Here is a 15,400-nt window from a genome sequence, read left to right on the forward strand (position 1 = left end):
AAAAATATTTTTTAAATATTTTGTTATAATTGTTAAAAAAATATTGAGTTGCATTTCAAATAAAAAGGTAAAGATATTAAAAATATTCTAATTAAAATATGTAAAATTTAATATAGTTTTAAGGAAATGGTCAAAATAAAAAAAATTACACATAAAATAATCATTATTTTTGTTAACCGGGCGGATCATTATTTATATGATATCGCACACGAAAGAAAATTTCTGTTTTTAAAATTATCTAATTAACTCTATGCTCATTTTTTTATATTTTTTATATGATATCACACATTCGTAAAAAAATAGATAGTTTAAGATGCAAAAAATAATATTTACTTAATGAATATAATATGAACGAATATTAAAAATACATCATTTAATAAAATAAATAATTAAAAACTGAAAATTCATATCCGCGCTGGCGCGCGGTTCAGGGTGTAGTTTAACTTAAGAGGGGAAAATTGATTCCGTAAGTTTCAATCACGATCCCTACAGTTTCTTTAACCCGCAGAGACCACCCAAATGCTCACTTCTTTGCTTGTTTTATAACCTATTATCCCATGCAGGCATGTGCTCTGTTTTGCTCATCTTTGATACACTTTCCTCACCTAATAAAAACGACATCTAATCTAAAACTTAACTTTATGATCTATGACATATCCAGATAAGTTAATAACAATGTAACGATAAGTATAAAATTATTAACGATGTTTTGACTGTATTTTGTGTTTAATACGAGTGTTGCCGGATCTGGTGGATCTTAAACGACCATGCCACCTTAAGAAAGTGGACAATGAACGTAGCCATGTCGGTGTCTCATGAAGTTTCCAACATGTTGTAGTTTTGTATAACTCGAACACAAGCTAATTGCCTTTTAAAGATAAGAACACTTCTTATTAAAACTCTCTTAAGAAAACTATCACAAAACCTTACTCTCAACTCATAAACTCTTAAGTTATATCACAAGTGATATCTCCTTATATAGCACTTCAATTATCCTAAACTCATTAGGATAAACATAACACAATATTTCCTAAACTCATTAGGATATCTATTACTTGTAGCCTAAGTAACTTCAAGCTTATCCAACATTCTCCCCTTTAAATTTGAAGTTATCTTTCATTCCAATATAGCTTCTCATTTCTTGAAATTTGATTCTTCCTAACGCTTTAGTCAATATATCAGCTTTCTGTTTATCACCTTGAACATACTCAACTTCAATCTGACCATTCTCGACACATTCACGAATAAAATGGAATCTCCGGCCGGCAAGCCATATATGGCTGCGAGATTTACTTAGTTAATGCAATAGCAGACTGATTGTCAATGCGTATCGCCACTTTCTCACTTTGTTGGCCGGTTATCTCACTAAGTAAATCTCGCAGCCATATATGGCTTGCCGTGCGGCTTCCATTCCAGCCATGAACTCTGCTTCACAACTCGATAAAGCCACCACTTCTTGTTTCTTCCTCTCCAAGGTTCTCTGTTTCAGCTTCTTCTTTGAATTCTGTATCGTCTCTTTGATCATCTTCACTTGTTGGCCCTGTTTCTTCAACTTCACTTAGTCCGTGATTCCCCAGACCTCCAACTTGTATCTCAAATTCGTCATTGTTACTGGTTTCAGCTCCTTCTTTGTTCCATTCCCAGCCTTTTGATTCATCAAATACAACATCTCTGCTCACAACTATTCTCTTTGTGTTTGGATCATACAATCTATATGCCTTGGACCCTGGTTCTGTCCCTAGGTGAACCAGCTTTCGAGATCTATCATCAAGTTTCCTGAGATGAACGCCTACTATCTTTGCGTATCCAACACAACCATAGACCCGGAGATGGTTTACGTTAGGTTTCTTGCCTCTAAACAATTCGTATGGAGTTTTATCATTCAGTGATCTTGTTGCCAGTATGTTGAGTAGATAGGTAACATGTCGTTTAGTCTCTCCCCACAAGTAGCTTGGTAGACTCATATGTTTCATAAGACTTCTTGCCATCTCCATCATTGTTCTGTTCCTACGCTCCACCACACCGTTTTGTTGTGGTGTGTATGGCGAGGTGAGATGTCGCCTTATTCCTGCTTGGTTGCAGTAAGAGTTAAACTCTTGTGATATGAATTCCTCTCCTCTGTCGGTTCTCAAAGTTTGTATCTTCTGCTTTGTCTCTTGCTCAACAATGTTCCTTAGCTTTTTAAACTTCTCAAAAGCTTCTGATTTTTCCCTCAATAGCATTGTCCACATGTATCTGATGTGATCATCTATTACAACAAATACATACCTCTTGCCGGCTTGTGTACTCGGTGTTCTGGGTCCGCAAAGGTCTCCGTGTAGTAGCTCTAGTATCTTGTCAGCGCGATATGTTGTTGCTTTTGGAAAGACAAGACGACTCTGCTTCCCAAAGAGACACGATCCACATACTTCTTTCTCAATATTAATAGTCGGTAATTCGAGGACTAGCTCTTTTTGTATCATGCTTCTGATAGTCTCATAGTTGATGTGCCCTAAACGAGCATGCCACTTACATGATTCACTATCTGCCGTGAGATAGAGGCGTGATTGATTCTTTAATCCCATTCTCACTATGTATAATCTGTTCTTTGATCTCATGGCTGTAACTAGTAGTTTGCCGTGTGGATCATGCATTGTGAGCGTCTCTCATCTCATTCTTACATCACAACCTGCCTCAGTAGCTTGCCCCAAACATATAATGATGCTCTTGAGATCAGGTATGAAGTAGACATCCGTCATCTTACGAGAATCTCCATTCATATCAGTGAAAGAAATTGTACCTTTTCCTCTGATATCTATCCTAGAATCATCTCCAAAACGAACCTCTCCAGTAATTGTGGTGTCGAGTTTTGAGAAGTATCTTTGATCCCCGGTCATATGATTGCTAGCACCGTTATCAAGGTACCATGTATTGTCATCTCCACTGTTAGTTTCATACTTCTCTGGCACGACATTCTTCTTGTTTAAATAGACCACCTCATGCATCATAAGTTCATCCGCCTCCTGTGTCTCGGTGTTGTCAGCTTCTTGAGCTTCTTGTAACTTCAGTTTCAAGTCGGGACAGTTGGCAACGAAGTGACCTATCTTGTCACAACGGTAATAAGTGACGCGTGATGCATCTCTTACGGCGTATGGATCTCTGTTATAGTCTCCTCTTCCTCCATTATTATAGTCTCCTCTTCCTCTATAGCGTCCTCGTCCTCGTCCTCTATTAAAACGTCCTCCACGACCTCTGTTTCTATAGAAGTCGTTGTTGTATTCACGGTTTGCTTGTTCATAACCGCGAGCAGATTGATCTTGTTGGGAACGACTTTCTGTATTTGAATACATTAGTTTTCCCTGATCATCCTCTTTCTCTTCTTCTTCACAAATACGTTCCTCATACGCTTTTAATCGTCCCATTATGTCTTCAAAGCTTGTTGTATTAAGATCGAGCACTTGCTCGAGCGAAGCAACAATATGTATATACTTCTTTCGAGGAAGGCTCATAAGAAACTTCTTGACAATTTTGGCTTCTTCAATGGTGGCACCAAGGGATGCAGATTTTGAGGCTAACTCTGATAACTTCCCCCCGAAGTCATTGATACTCTCGCTATCTTTCATCTTTAACCTCTCAAATTCTGCCATTAGAGTCTGTAATCTCGCCTCTCTTACTCGTTCTGCTCGAACGTGTCGAGTTTTTATTGCTTCCCAGACTTGTTTAGCCGTTTCTAGCTCTCCTACTTGCAGAGTGAGATTCTCCGGTATTGATTGGAACAACAAGGCCAGCGCTATATCGTTCTTCTCATCATTACTCAGCTCTGTTTCCATGGCTTACCAAACTTTGTGAACACGTAAGGTTATCTTCATTCTTACCGCCCACACAGTGTAATTTGTTGCGCTCAACATTGGGCACTTAATGGATGAAGGTCCTCCGCCTCCTTTTATCTTCTCGGTCACAGCAACGATGTCACTCATGATTGATCGAAGCTCTGATACCACGTGTAGTTTTGTATAACTCGAACACAAGCTAATTGCCTTTTAAAGATAAGAACACTTCTTATTAAAACTCTCTTAAGGAAACTATCACAAAACCTTAAGCTCTCAACTCATAAACTCTTAAGTTATATCACAAGTGATATCTCCTTATATAACACTTTAATTATCCTAAACTCATTAGGATATCTATTACTTGTAGCGTAAGTCTTTTTTTTGGAACTTTGACTTTTAGCAATTGAACTGGTGAACTTTAGTTTCGTTTGGCCTGTTTTTTTAATGTGAGCTCCAAAATACGCTCCAATTAGTGGTGCATGAACAAGGTTATATCTTTATCTGCATATTGCAACCTCCATAGTTTTGGCCTTTGAGAGCTTCGTCAGATTATAACTCTCTTGTTTTTTTGACGGGAATTGCTTAGTTTTGAATGTAGTTTAAACATTGCCAACATGTGATAAAACAGAAAAAACAAAAAAAAACAAAAAAGTGAATAGATTTCATCTAGTTATTTTAGTTAATATATATTAAATCAAATTGTATAAAATTAAGAGAAATTTTCTTAAAATATAAAGTTGGATAATTATCAAAAAGTAAAAGTAATTAGTATTTCTACAAATTTTAGATATTAAAAGGAAACTAATAGTATTATGATTATAATTTTACAACTTTTTACAAAATTGCATTAAAAAATTTAGTGATAAAAATTGTATAATTATAAAAAATAAAACTAAAAAGTATTCAAAAATTGTAAAATATTACTATATTTATATTTATACTATTATATTTATAATATTATACATGAATATGTTTAATTTAGTGATGATGTATGATTTATTATCATATTATAAAAACTTACATAAATATAAATATACATTAAATATAAATGTACTTGTCATAATTAACTTCAAGATGTGTCATTTTTTTTTTTTTATGAAATTTCAAATTTATTCATCTTTTTAAGAAATTGACATTTACAAAAGAATAGGAGATTGCTTACCTAAGTGTAAATCAAGAGTTCGAATGAAAGAAAAAGATCAAATCTACATAGTGTGGTAAAACCAGAGCTGCATGAGCCCTGAGAACTTGTGATCGACTTTGTACTTTAGTAATGATATGCGATTTCGCATCGCCTTATCAATCACAGTGCATATAGCATATGCGGTCATCCAGCTTGTATGGTGTCTTCTCGCAAAGGTGGTATATAGTCGTCTGAAAGAGCAGTTTGATAAGGATAGTATCAAGACTGCTCAAACCGAGGCCCTGCAGATGGTTCAACGTCAAGTGCCAGTCCGGGTCAGTATGAGTACCAAGGATACGGTTTGCCAGTCCATGCCACACCGTAAATCAATAAGGACATGCGAAGAAGAGGTGGTCCCTAGTCTCGTCTCGTTCTCCACATAAAGTGCACCCTTGAATCATTCCCCAAAAATGCATCCTATCTCCTGTTGATAACCGGTTCTTAACTGCTAACCAGGTGATAAAAGAGAACCGAGGAACCCCCTGAGTAAACCAGACGACTCTGCTCCATCCCACTGGATCTCTTTTAGTACGAATTTGCTCCCAAGTTTTAGAAGTTGAGAACGAGACTTGATAATCATCATCGCCAAACTTCCAAAGAACTGCATCTCTCCCGTTTTGAGGAGTAGGGACCGGTTGATCTGTAATGGTATTATAGAGTTCGTGATAGTGTCGGCTCCTCTGTCCTCGAATAGACCAGCCATTCTGATTTACCGCATCAATAACTTTAGCTCGACGAGGAAACCTAAGATATGTTGTTCCAGGTGCACCTGTAATATCAATCAGACGTCCCATATCCAACCAATTGTCAAACCATAAATAAGTAGAATTCCCATCATGAACCTTAAACTTTAGAAATCCATATGCCACACCACGCAACTTGAGAAGTTTTCTCCACGTCCACTAACCTTTTTGAGTGTCTCTTATGTCTCAAAAGGAACTATCCTTGAGCCGATCGATAATGCTTGAACCAATCTACAGTATGCTGTGGTAAAAAATTTACATTATAGAAAATTTTTAAATGTACTAAAATTTATTATAAAATCAAAATTATAAGAATACGTGCATGTAAATAACATTTGATATAGTTAGAAATCATTAAATGAATAATAAGTAATTTTAGTAAATAGTAAAATTCATAATTTAATAACACGATTTCTAAATTTATAACTAAAACTTAAAATAGTTAACCTCTGGCTAAATCATCCAAAACTTAACGGTAGCTGGTATGCGTTTTTATAAAAAGAGTTAAGTCGGAACATAAAGAAGAGAAGATGAATAACCAAATCTTTTTTTTTTTTTTTTTTTTTGAATAACCAAATAACCAAATCTTAATTGCGCCCAAAATAGTTAAATTGTTTATTGACGAACATGTGAGTGATCCAGTCTTCACTAATCACTCAGAGGTGGATTCGTAAATTGCACCCTCACCAGATCTACAGACTACACTGGAAGATCCGATCATCAACCCGTTTACCCGGTAAAGACTCTTTATCTTCTCGCCTGTAATTCAGAAATTCTTTTTTTGCTTCACTTTATCATCTCAATTGTCAGCATTAGGGATTTGGATGTGAGAACCCATTTGATCCATTGTCAAAAAGATACCTTTTTTTTGGTTTTGTTTTGCTTTTGAATGATTCAATCACAGGTCTCTTCAGGGACCTTGAACTTCAACAACAGAGCAAAGGACCTATCTTTGTTAATGTTATCTCTCGCATTCAATCTACTAAGATGCTTGGTGGGAAAAGTTACATACTCAGAGGCAGTGTATCACTTGCCTTAGTCATCCTCATCCTTTTCATGATAACCCTCCTGGTCTCCGAGGATAACCCGCTTCACACTTCTCTCTTTGATGTGAAACGTCAATTCACAGCTTCTTCTTCTTCTTCTTCAGGTATACTATTCTCATCTCTGTCTTCTCTTATTCAGTAAGATAAAAATCCAAGCTTTTTGAACTCCAGTTATCACATTTTGTTTTTTTTTTTTGTTCAGTTTGTAACTTTGCAAAGGGGAGATGGGTTAAAGACAGGAACCGACCATTGTATTCTGGTTTTGAATGTAAACAGTGGTTGTCAACCATGTGGTCTTGTAGAGTAATGGGCAGACCAGATTTCTCATTTGAGGGTTACAGGTGGCAACCGCAAGGTTGCAACACGCCTAACTTTGATAGATTCACCTTCTTTAATAGGTATGCAAAGCTTTTTCTCCAACCTCTTCACTGATTGATTCATTCACATGGCCTTCTTCTTATGTAATGTGATGTATAGAGATTGGATTGTATTGGAGCAAGTTCTTAAACGTTTACTGCAGCTTTTTCTTTTCTTTTCTAGGATGCAGAATAAGACGATAGCATTTATAGGAGACTCGTTGGGACGGCAACAGTTTCAGTCTCTCATGTGTATGGCCACGGGTGGTGAAGAGAGCCCAGAGGTTCAGAACGTGGGATGGGAGTACGGTTTGGTGAAACCCAAAGGAGCCATTCGTCCTGATGGTTGGGCTTATCGGTTCCCCACCACAAACACAACCATCTTATACTACTGGTCAGCTAGTTTATCTGATTTAGTACCCATGAACAACACTGATCCACCTCATCTCACTGCAATGCATCTTGACCGTCCACCAGCGTTCATGAGAAACTACCTCCACCGTTTCGACGTATTGGTTCTAAACACCGGCCACCACTGGAACAGAGGCAAGATCGAAGGAAACCACTGGGTGATGCACGTGAACGGAACACAAGTCGAAGGAGAGTTTCTCAAGGACATCAAAGACGCTAAAGATTTCACAATACGCAGCGTTGCGAAGTGGCTAGACGCACAGCTTCCGTTGCATCCGCGTTTGAAAGCTTTCTTTAGGACGATATCTCCGAGGCATTTTAGAAACGGAGATTGGAACACGGGTGGGAACTGTAACAACACGGTCCCTTTGTCTAGAGGAAGCGAGATCACAGGGGATGATTATGGATCGGTTGATACAGCGGTGGAGAGTTCTGTGAATGGGACAAGGATCAAGATTCTCGACGTAACTGCACTCTCTGAGCTGAGAGATGAAGCTCATATCTCAGGGTCTAAACTCAAACCAAGAAAACCGAAAAAGGTGAGTAACGTGACCTCCACTACTCCGATTGTCAACGATTGCTTGCATTGGTGCTTACCTGGGATCCCAGATACTTGGAATGAACTATTCATTGCTCAGATTTAAAGTAATCCAACACCATTCATTATACACAAAGTGTAGTTCAGTGTATTTGGCTCTGTTATAGAAAGATTTTGGTTTTTTGTTTACATTCTTTTTAGGAGAAAAAAACAAAGACTACAGTTTGTCATACAAATAGTGTTAGCGTTTGCTGCGGTTGAGAACGAATCACGTTTGATAGTTCTGCACTCGACTGTTGTATTATCCCTGCGGTTTTGAACTTTTGGTTGGTTCAGTTACGAGTTCGGTTCAATTGGGCATGTTTATTAAAAATTTGTTTTTTGGTTCGGTAATAGGTTAGTTTAGTTTTTCAAAAAATATAATTGTTAACCAAATTTCAAATCTAAATAATCAAACAAACCAAAAAATCGATTCAAATTAACCAAAATTTTAACTGAAATCGAACGAAACTAACCATAATCGAAACTAAAACTTCGGTTGGTTTCAGTAAAAACCAACTTACGACGGCTAACGTAATAAACGTAATTAGTTAAGTCCAAATTAGTTTCGTTTTTTTTTATTTCCATAGTTTCCTTAATCTTACGTAGATGGTTAGTCCAAATTAGATGGTCCCACAAATCAAGAAATTATTCAGCTTTATGGAAAATTCCAACGAGAAAAGGAAATATATAAACGCAAACAGGATTAGGAACTATATAATAAACGTAACCCATGTAGTATTAGAATGAAGACTTTTTCTTGGGTTCACCCCCTAGGGTGAACCTTTAGGTTCACCAACCAATAGAAAGTTGTCATTTTAGATCTAGTATCTTTTAATTAAGGAAACAAAATAACTTGCCAAATTATATTATGCTTTTAAAATAAAAAATAAAAAATTAAATAAATAAAAATAACAATAGTTCTAAAAAAAGATTATTTAAAAAAAATATTTATTTTTAAGATTTAGAGTTTAGTGTTTAAGATTTATAATTTAGAATTTATCCAAATGTTTAGTGTTTTTCCAAGGGTTTAGGGTTTACCTAAGGGTTTAGGGTTTACCCAAGGGTTTAGGGTTTACCCAAGGGTTTAAGGTTTTCCCAAGGGTTTAGGGTTTAGGATTAGAGTTTAGGGTTTAGTGTTTTGTTGACAACATGTTTAGTGTTTTTCCAAGGGTTTAGGGGTTTACCCAAGGATTTAGGGTTTACCCAAGGATTTAGGGTTTAGGATTTGAGTTTAGGGTTTAGTATTAGAGTTTAGGGTTTAGTGTTTTGTTGACAACATTTTTTTTTTTTAAATTCGTTTTTTATATATTATTTTTATTTATTTTTAAATTTTATTTTGAAAAAATAATATAATTTGCCAAGTTATTTGGTTTCCTTAATTAAAAGATACTAAATTTAAAATGATAATTTTCTATTGGTTGGTGAATCTAAAGGTTCACCCTGAACCCAAGAATAACTCTAGAATAAATGCAGAAACGAAAAAAAGGAAATAAGCAAAGAGCCCTACACTAGTATAAATACATCACTCGTTCATTCGTTCACTCATCATAAACACAAAGCCGCTCACGCAACAAGAAAGTAACAAAACACCAATCATGAGAAACTGCAAGAAGAGACCACGTCCAAGTACGAGGAGTCAGGGAAGACCGTCAAGAGACTTGTTTTATCAATCTCCGACTGATTATTCGGATGAAGAGACTCAAGGAATCCTCGAGTTCATGAAGAAACTGAAACAGGCCGATGATGAAACATGCATGTTCAATCGATTCTGCTGTGCGATTGAGTGTTATCGATCTGGTGGTGGAACCTACATCAGTCTCAAAAACCGTCTTCTTTCGATTCTCCGTGATCACAAAGGTTTACTCGACGAGTTCCATCAGCTTAAGTCGAGTTTTGATTCTCCTGTGATAAGAAACAAAGGGAACGTGCAATCAGACGTGGGACGCACGGTAGGGTTCTTGAAGAAAATCGAAGCCCTAGGCGAGAGTGCGTACAAAGCGTTTATCGGTGCGTTAGCGTTTCCCGGCGATATGGAGATTATGGTTGAACAACTAGACGAGATTCTACGCGACCACACGTCTCTAAAAGAGGAGTTTGAAACGTTCTTAGTCGATTCCCGTTTACTCAAACGCAAACGCGAAGAAAGCGTAGAGATCACGCCGTCGTATCAGATTAGACCTGAAGCTGAAGAGGGGTCTTCTTCCTCCGGTGGAGTTTTAAACGAGAAGTACTATTTGGTCAGTCCGTACGATCCGGAGGTCGCATGGCAGAAGAAGCACCAGCGTTGCCTCAATAAGAAAAGGAATTACCTTGAGGACAAGTACATGAAGGAAGACATGCTCATGGGTGACATAGCTGCGGTTATTAGGTTTGGTAAGGATGCCTTGAAACTCTTTGAGAAGCCTCCACTAGGATTTAACAGAGTCTTGGATTGGTTTTGCGGAGGCAAGGATGTACCACAAGAATATAAGACACATCCGAAACGTGCGGCAATATGTATGTTACCTATGTTGCAGAGTACGCATGAGGAGATGACAAGGGCGAAAACAAGTAGGGTGATAAGTGTCTATAACCGTGCGAGTCAGAAGGGTAATGATAAGTAGTGAAGAGAGTTTTTTTTTTTTATATATTAGGTATATATCCATCTCGTTTATGTTTTAGTAGAGCTTCTCCCTGCAGGTTTCATGTATAATTTCAAAACTGTGAGTGGTTTTTAGTTTAAGATCAGTGTAGCTTTATTTTTGTTATTAGACATTGAAGGATATTAGTTTTCTTTAAATATCACACATTTTCATGGAGAGAAAGACCTAATGATATCAGTTTACAAATTTACTTGCTACAGAGTGATCCATCTTATGTATCAAACTATTGGTTTCAGTAAAAATAAAAAGAAGCGGAACTACCCAAGTATTGGACCGAACATTTTTCTGGTTAAGTTGGTTAAAACTTTGACTTTGGTCGAAGCAAACTACCTGAACCCGCACGCATAGTTATACTTATACGTTTGATGATTCGTATGAAAAACTTATGTAGTGGTTCCCATCTGATTGTAACATCAAACCAATCTTTTAAAAAACTACCAAACCGGTACGGTTTAAGCGGTTAGTATTTAAATGGCTTTATAAACCGGTTTAAGGGAGGAGGCGACTTTTTTTTTCTAGACATGGCGAGTTTCGAGAGATTCGAACCCGTATTCGGAGAAGTCGTACCCGAACGCTCGGATCCGGGTTCGGGTCTACTCCGGCGGTGTCTCTTCCACGTCTACGCTTCCGATTCGTTTCACCTCACCGTCCATGTGACGGACTTTATCACCGGGGCCTGGGAGACGATCCTCTCCGTCTCGCAGCTAGACGATATGGTTCGTTTACTCTCTTTCTTAGCTTCTCCTCTTGTGATGAATATATCAATGGCTTGACTTTGAAAACAGAGGGATACTGTTGGCATTGGTGGAACGTGGTCTGAGTTCCTCGATTACACTGTTGCTTCTTTGAAATCCGAAAACGTGAAGCTTCTCCTTGGTGATCATTCAATTTCCAAAGGTAGAATAGAACCTTCTTTCAGCTTATTTGTCAAATTTAAAAACTTTATTTTCTTGTTGAATCTATCTTCTCGTTATGTTTGTGTGTTCAACTGTTCATCCCATACTGTTTATTAGGTGTAGAGAGTGCGAGGTTAGTTTCCCAGAAGGCCAAAGGAATGCCTCGCATAGTAGTTACTCTAACAAAGATGGCTGAATCATCTGCTAGTGAGGCAATGGCAACTCTGTCTCTCGAGTTGTTCAGATCATTCAAGAGAAAGCAACACTTACAAGGTATATATGTATATTCTTTATATCTTAACGAGCCCACTCTGCTGTTATTGCAAGTGAGACCAGACACTGATTTACAAATGATAAACCTCAAAAAACAAAGATGAGTCTTATTTTTGCAATGTAAAGTTTGAGATTAACCTCTCAAGGTTCTATTCTTTTGTTCCTTCCTGTTTCTGTCTTCAGGGGAAACGAGCACTTCAGCTGCGGCAACTGATGAAAAGGTATCCTTTGGTCTAGAAGTTCTCTAATTCTGTCTTTCTAATCAACAGTTCTTGATATACTCTGTTCCTACTTTCCTACCTTAGTTGAGAAATGTAAATGAGCTGTAACTGTGATCAGGATAAGAGGGACGCTTCCCATAACCAACCGGAACGATACTCTGGAAAACTAGATGTTATGGCTCCATCAATAGATAACCGGCAAGACTCTCCCGGTTAGTCCTGTTCACTGTTTAACCGCATTTAGTCTTTTGTTTCCAATTCACAAAGGCTCATATTTAAACCACGATCATCAACAAAACCGGTTTTCACCTCGTATCGTTTTACTGCAGCCAAGCAATCAACTCGAGAAGCTAATATAATAAAGCCTTCTAAACGAGTGCCTGCTCACCGGAGGTATCTACATATCTTTTCCTCTCTAAACCTCATAAGCAACATTGGTATTAATATCTTCGATAATCTTGGCCTAAAAAACAATCTACGGTTTTTGCAGAACCCGTAAACGAGGTGCTCTTCTGCAGGACTCAGATGAAGAGGACGGCTAACGCTCTGGATCTCATGGGGAGTTATGCTTAATGCTCTTATTAATTTCCCAGGTTTTTCTCCTCTTTGGGTGAATGGATTTGTGACATTACATGTAACGTTAAAGTAGATTGCTAGTGGACTCATATTACAATCCTTTTGTTGGAAGATAACGAATAAATAAATTGAAATCTTTCTTAGTGTCATTATTCATTCTTGTAGTGTTTCCTCCAAGCACAAATTATTACGTATCCAAGATATGAACAAAGCATACACACCAGTTACCAGTTCAGACACATACAGATAGAGTACAGTTTGGGTTGTGCGTTTCAGAAATGAGTTTCTCCTCTTCCATGGCTTCTCTGACTGCCTTCAAAACGCATGGCTTGAGTTTCTTGGTGGTAACAATGATCCCTGTCTTGTGATCAAGATATTTTCCTTTCGAGAAGTCCAGAGACTTCCCTGCAGCATCGCAAACCACGCCTCCAGCTTCTGCACAAGGTTATATTTTGTTCACTTCCCTATTTAACCCGTTGCTGTGAATTAGAGCTCACAGTTCTCAGTGTTAAAAAAAAAAAGGGTTTTATTTACAGTACCTGTTGTGATGATGAAACCAGGGGCATGGTCCCATATAGTCTCACGGTGTCCACAGAGAGTGAAACGCAAATATATCTCTGCGTCTCCTCTGGACACTGCTGCATACTTTGCTTGGCTATCCATCCTTACTGGTAATGCTGTGATCCCAAGTTTCTGCTCTAACCGTAACCATACCGGTTTACTAAAGAAGAATCCTACGTGGTTATGCCTACATGAGGGCAATACTGTAACACAAGAAAGTAAGACATTACCTCGGCAATGGAACTATGGATGGGAATTGGTTTGTGGTATGATTCTAAGAACTTTGCTTCTTCAAGATTCTCATTGCTACTCACTCGTACCTGTCAACACAGCTTTCACTCTCTTTTAACACTTATTACACGGTTCAGCTTTGGATAAGGTAGATGATGATACCTTCTGTGGCAGAGAATGGCCTTCAACCGGTTGCACGTAGGCCCCTAAACCAGCTGTAGCAAAGAAAAGACAGCCAACATTCTCCTTGGAAGACATGTCTGTCTCACCAACCGCAGAAGCTAAAGGAAGATTCGGACAAGCCATGACACCAAGCACCACTTTGCCTTCCACAAGCAACGCTAATCCCACAGCGTACTGCTCTCCTCTCACAAATCTAAACAAGCAGAGAATCTTATTACTCGGGAAGGTAAAGCGTATCAAAAGATATTGATTACAGAGATGTGTTACCCTCTGGTTCCATCTATAGGATCAAGAACCCAGTGGTAACCACTGCAACCACCTTCTGATTTACCGCAGTCTATAGCGTTCAACACATCTTCTGTGGATAGAGGAGGAGAGTCTGCGTATGATTCCTCAGAAGCTAGAGTATCTTTCACTAGCTTCGTAATACCTTCTAGAAACACCTCACTTCCCTGCTTCCGCAGTTCTCCGGTTTCCTACAAGAATATGATAAAATCATTTAACGCTATAAGACATCTGATTAACGATTGTGTTTTAGAGTTACTGCACACCTCTTCTGCTACTAATGAAAAGGTTGCAGGTTGAAGCTCCCTCTCTAATACAATACTAACAAGAGCTTGTGACCCTGAAGAAACAAATCCATTAATGGTAGAGTTAAGTGAACTTTAAACTTCAAAAGCTGAGGTACAAACCAAAATCAGCTGCAGTAACCGGAGTTCTGTCTGATTTTGTCCATACTTCGGACTGAAACAGAGTCTTCTGTACTCCCTACATCATATTCATATAAGACAAGGTTTGGAATCGGTTCTAGCTCCAAGTGATGATTAATTTCAATGATAGATGGTAACACTTTCTTACTTGGCTGAGACGAGCAGCTAGAGAAACGGCTTTCTTTGCAGCGGCTAGCTCTTTCTCGTAAGACATTTTACAAAGCTTCAAGAATATAAATATCAACAACACTTTATGCTATATGGAATATGGTTCTAGTGAACCACAATCCATAGACGTTTGTTACATATATACAATTCATAGATTATATTTTACGTTTAAAACGGAGTTTCGTGGGGGTGATGGCTCAAACCTTCTTCCACGTAATGACATAACAAGTTGACGTTTAAAATTGAAACTTCAAAAAAAAAAAATTGGTAATATGTAGAGCTAAGCCTGGGCAAAATAACCGGAACCGAAGAACCGAACAGGAACCGAACCGAAATACCCGAAACCAGAATCGGACCAATACCCTCAAATACCCGAACGGTTCCTATATTTTTATATCCAAAATAACCGAAACGAACCGGAACCGAACCGAGAACCGAATGGGTACCCGAATATATAAAAATATTAATTACATATACATATAACATCACTAAATATATATTTTTAATTTAAAATTCTATTAAAAGTATTTGGAAATAGTTGAGGATAACTAAATTATTATAAAGTATCCAAACTACCCGAAAGTATCTGAAACTATCCGGATAGTTTTATCCGAAATATCCAAAGTAATCTGAAATGTCCAAACTGTTTATCTAAATCATCCTAATTATTTGATATTTTACCCTAAATAACCGATATTTTATCCAAATTATCCGAACTACCCGAACTATCCGAACCCGAACCGGATCCAAATGAGAACCGGACTTTTTTCGGATATTTTTTGGTTCCTACATTTACTATCCGAACCGAACC

The 15,400-nt window shown here is 37.7% G+C and overlaps 3 protein-coding genes across 7 annotated transcripts; 2 read left to right on the top strand and 1 right to left on the bottom strand.

The window, feature by feature from the left end:
- The first annotated feature begins 6,256 nt into the window (after positions 1 to 6,256).
- On the top strand, positions 6,257 to 8,450 carry LOC106347945 (protein trichome birefringence-like 14). 3 transcript variants are annotated; one of them, XM_013787595.3, is made up of 4 exons: positions 6,257 to 6,471; positions 6,650 to 6,885; positions 6,984 to 7,179; positions 7,322 to 8,450. In XM_013787595.3, the coding sequence occupies exons 2-4, from the start codon at positions 6,723 to 6,725 to the stop codon at positions 8,190 to 8,192; spliced, it is 1,230 nt and encodes a 409-aa protein (XP_013643049.2). In that variant the 5' UTR covers positions 6,257 to 6,471; positions 6,650 to 6,722; the 3' UTR covers positions 8,193 to 8,450. The 3 variants fall into 3 exon arrangements, with proteins under 3 accessions (XP_013643049.2, XP_013643032.2, XP_048606652.1); XM_013787578.3 differs by having other exon boundaries at positions 6,291 to 6,471; positions 6,640 to 6,885; XM_048750695.1 differs by having other exon boundaries at positions 6,291 to 6,471; positions 6,640 to 6,877; positions 6,979 to 7,179.
- A 2,799-nt stretch (positions 8,451 to 11,249) lies between these two features.
- Positions 11,250 to 14,767, top strand: BNAC03G50250D. Of its 2 annotated transcripts, XR_002657131.2 has the most exons (8): positions 11,250 to 11,486; positions 11,556 to 11,667; positions 11,784 to 11,939; positions 12,123 to 12,160; positions 12,279 to 12,372; positions 12,490 to 12,553; positions 12,651 to 12,753; positions 12,902 to 14,767. XR_002657131.2 is itself a non-coding variant. In XM_013787615.3 (7 exons), the coding sequence occupies exons 1-7, from the start codon at positions 11,292 to 11,294 to the stop codon at positions 12,700 to 12,702; spliced, it is 711 nt and encodes a 236-aa protein (XP_013643069.1). In that variant the 5' UTR covers positions 11,250 to 11,291; the 3' UTR covers positions 12,703 to 12,885. The 2 variants fall into 2 exon arrangements, 1 of the variants encoding a protein (XP_013643069.1); XM_013787615.3 differs by lacking the exon at positions 12,902 to 14,767 and having other exon boundaries at positions 12,651 to 12,885.
- On the bottom strand, positions 12,857 to 14,797 carry LOC106347966 (SAL2 phosphatase-like). 2 transcript variants are annotated; one of them, XM_048750697.1, is made up of 8 exons: positions 14,570 to 14,797; positions 14,404 to 14,479; positions 14,263 to 14,336; positions 13,979 to 14,187; positions 13,691 to 13,904; positions 13,528 to 13,617; positions 13,276 to 13,429; positions 12,857 to 13,200 (listed from the first exon to the last, which is right to left on the bottom strand). In XM_048750697.1, exons 1-8 carry the CDS (start codon positions 14,633 to 14,635, stop codon positions 13,193 to 13,195), a joined length of 891 nt encoding a protein of 296 aa, XP_048606654.1. In that variant the 5' UTR covers positions 14,636 to 14,797; the 3' UTR covers positions 12,857 to 13,192. The 2 variants fall into 2 exon arrangements, with proteins under 2 accessions (XP_048606654.1, XP_048606653.1); XM_048750696.1 differs by having other exon boundaries at positions 12,857 to 13,171; positions 14,570 to 14,796.
- Between the last annotated feature and the right edge of the window lie 603 nt (positions 14,798 to 15,400).

This window comes from Brassica napus, chromosome C3, assembly GCF_020379485.1.
Source record: "Brassica napus cultivar Da-Ae chromosome C3, Da-Ae, whole genome shotgun sequence".
NCBI lineage: Eukaryota > Viridiplantae > Streptophyta > Magnoliopsida > Brassicales > Brassicaceae > Brassica > Brassica napus.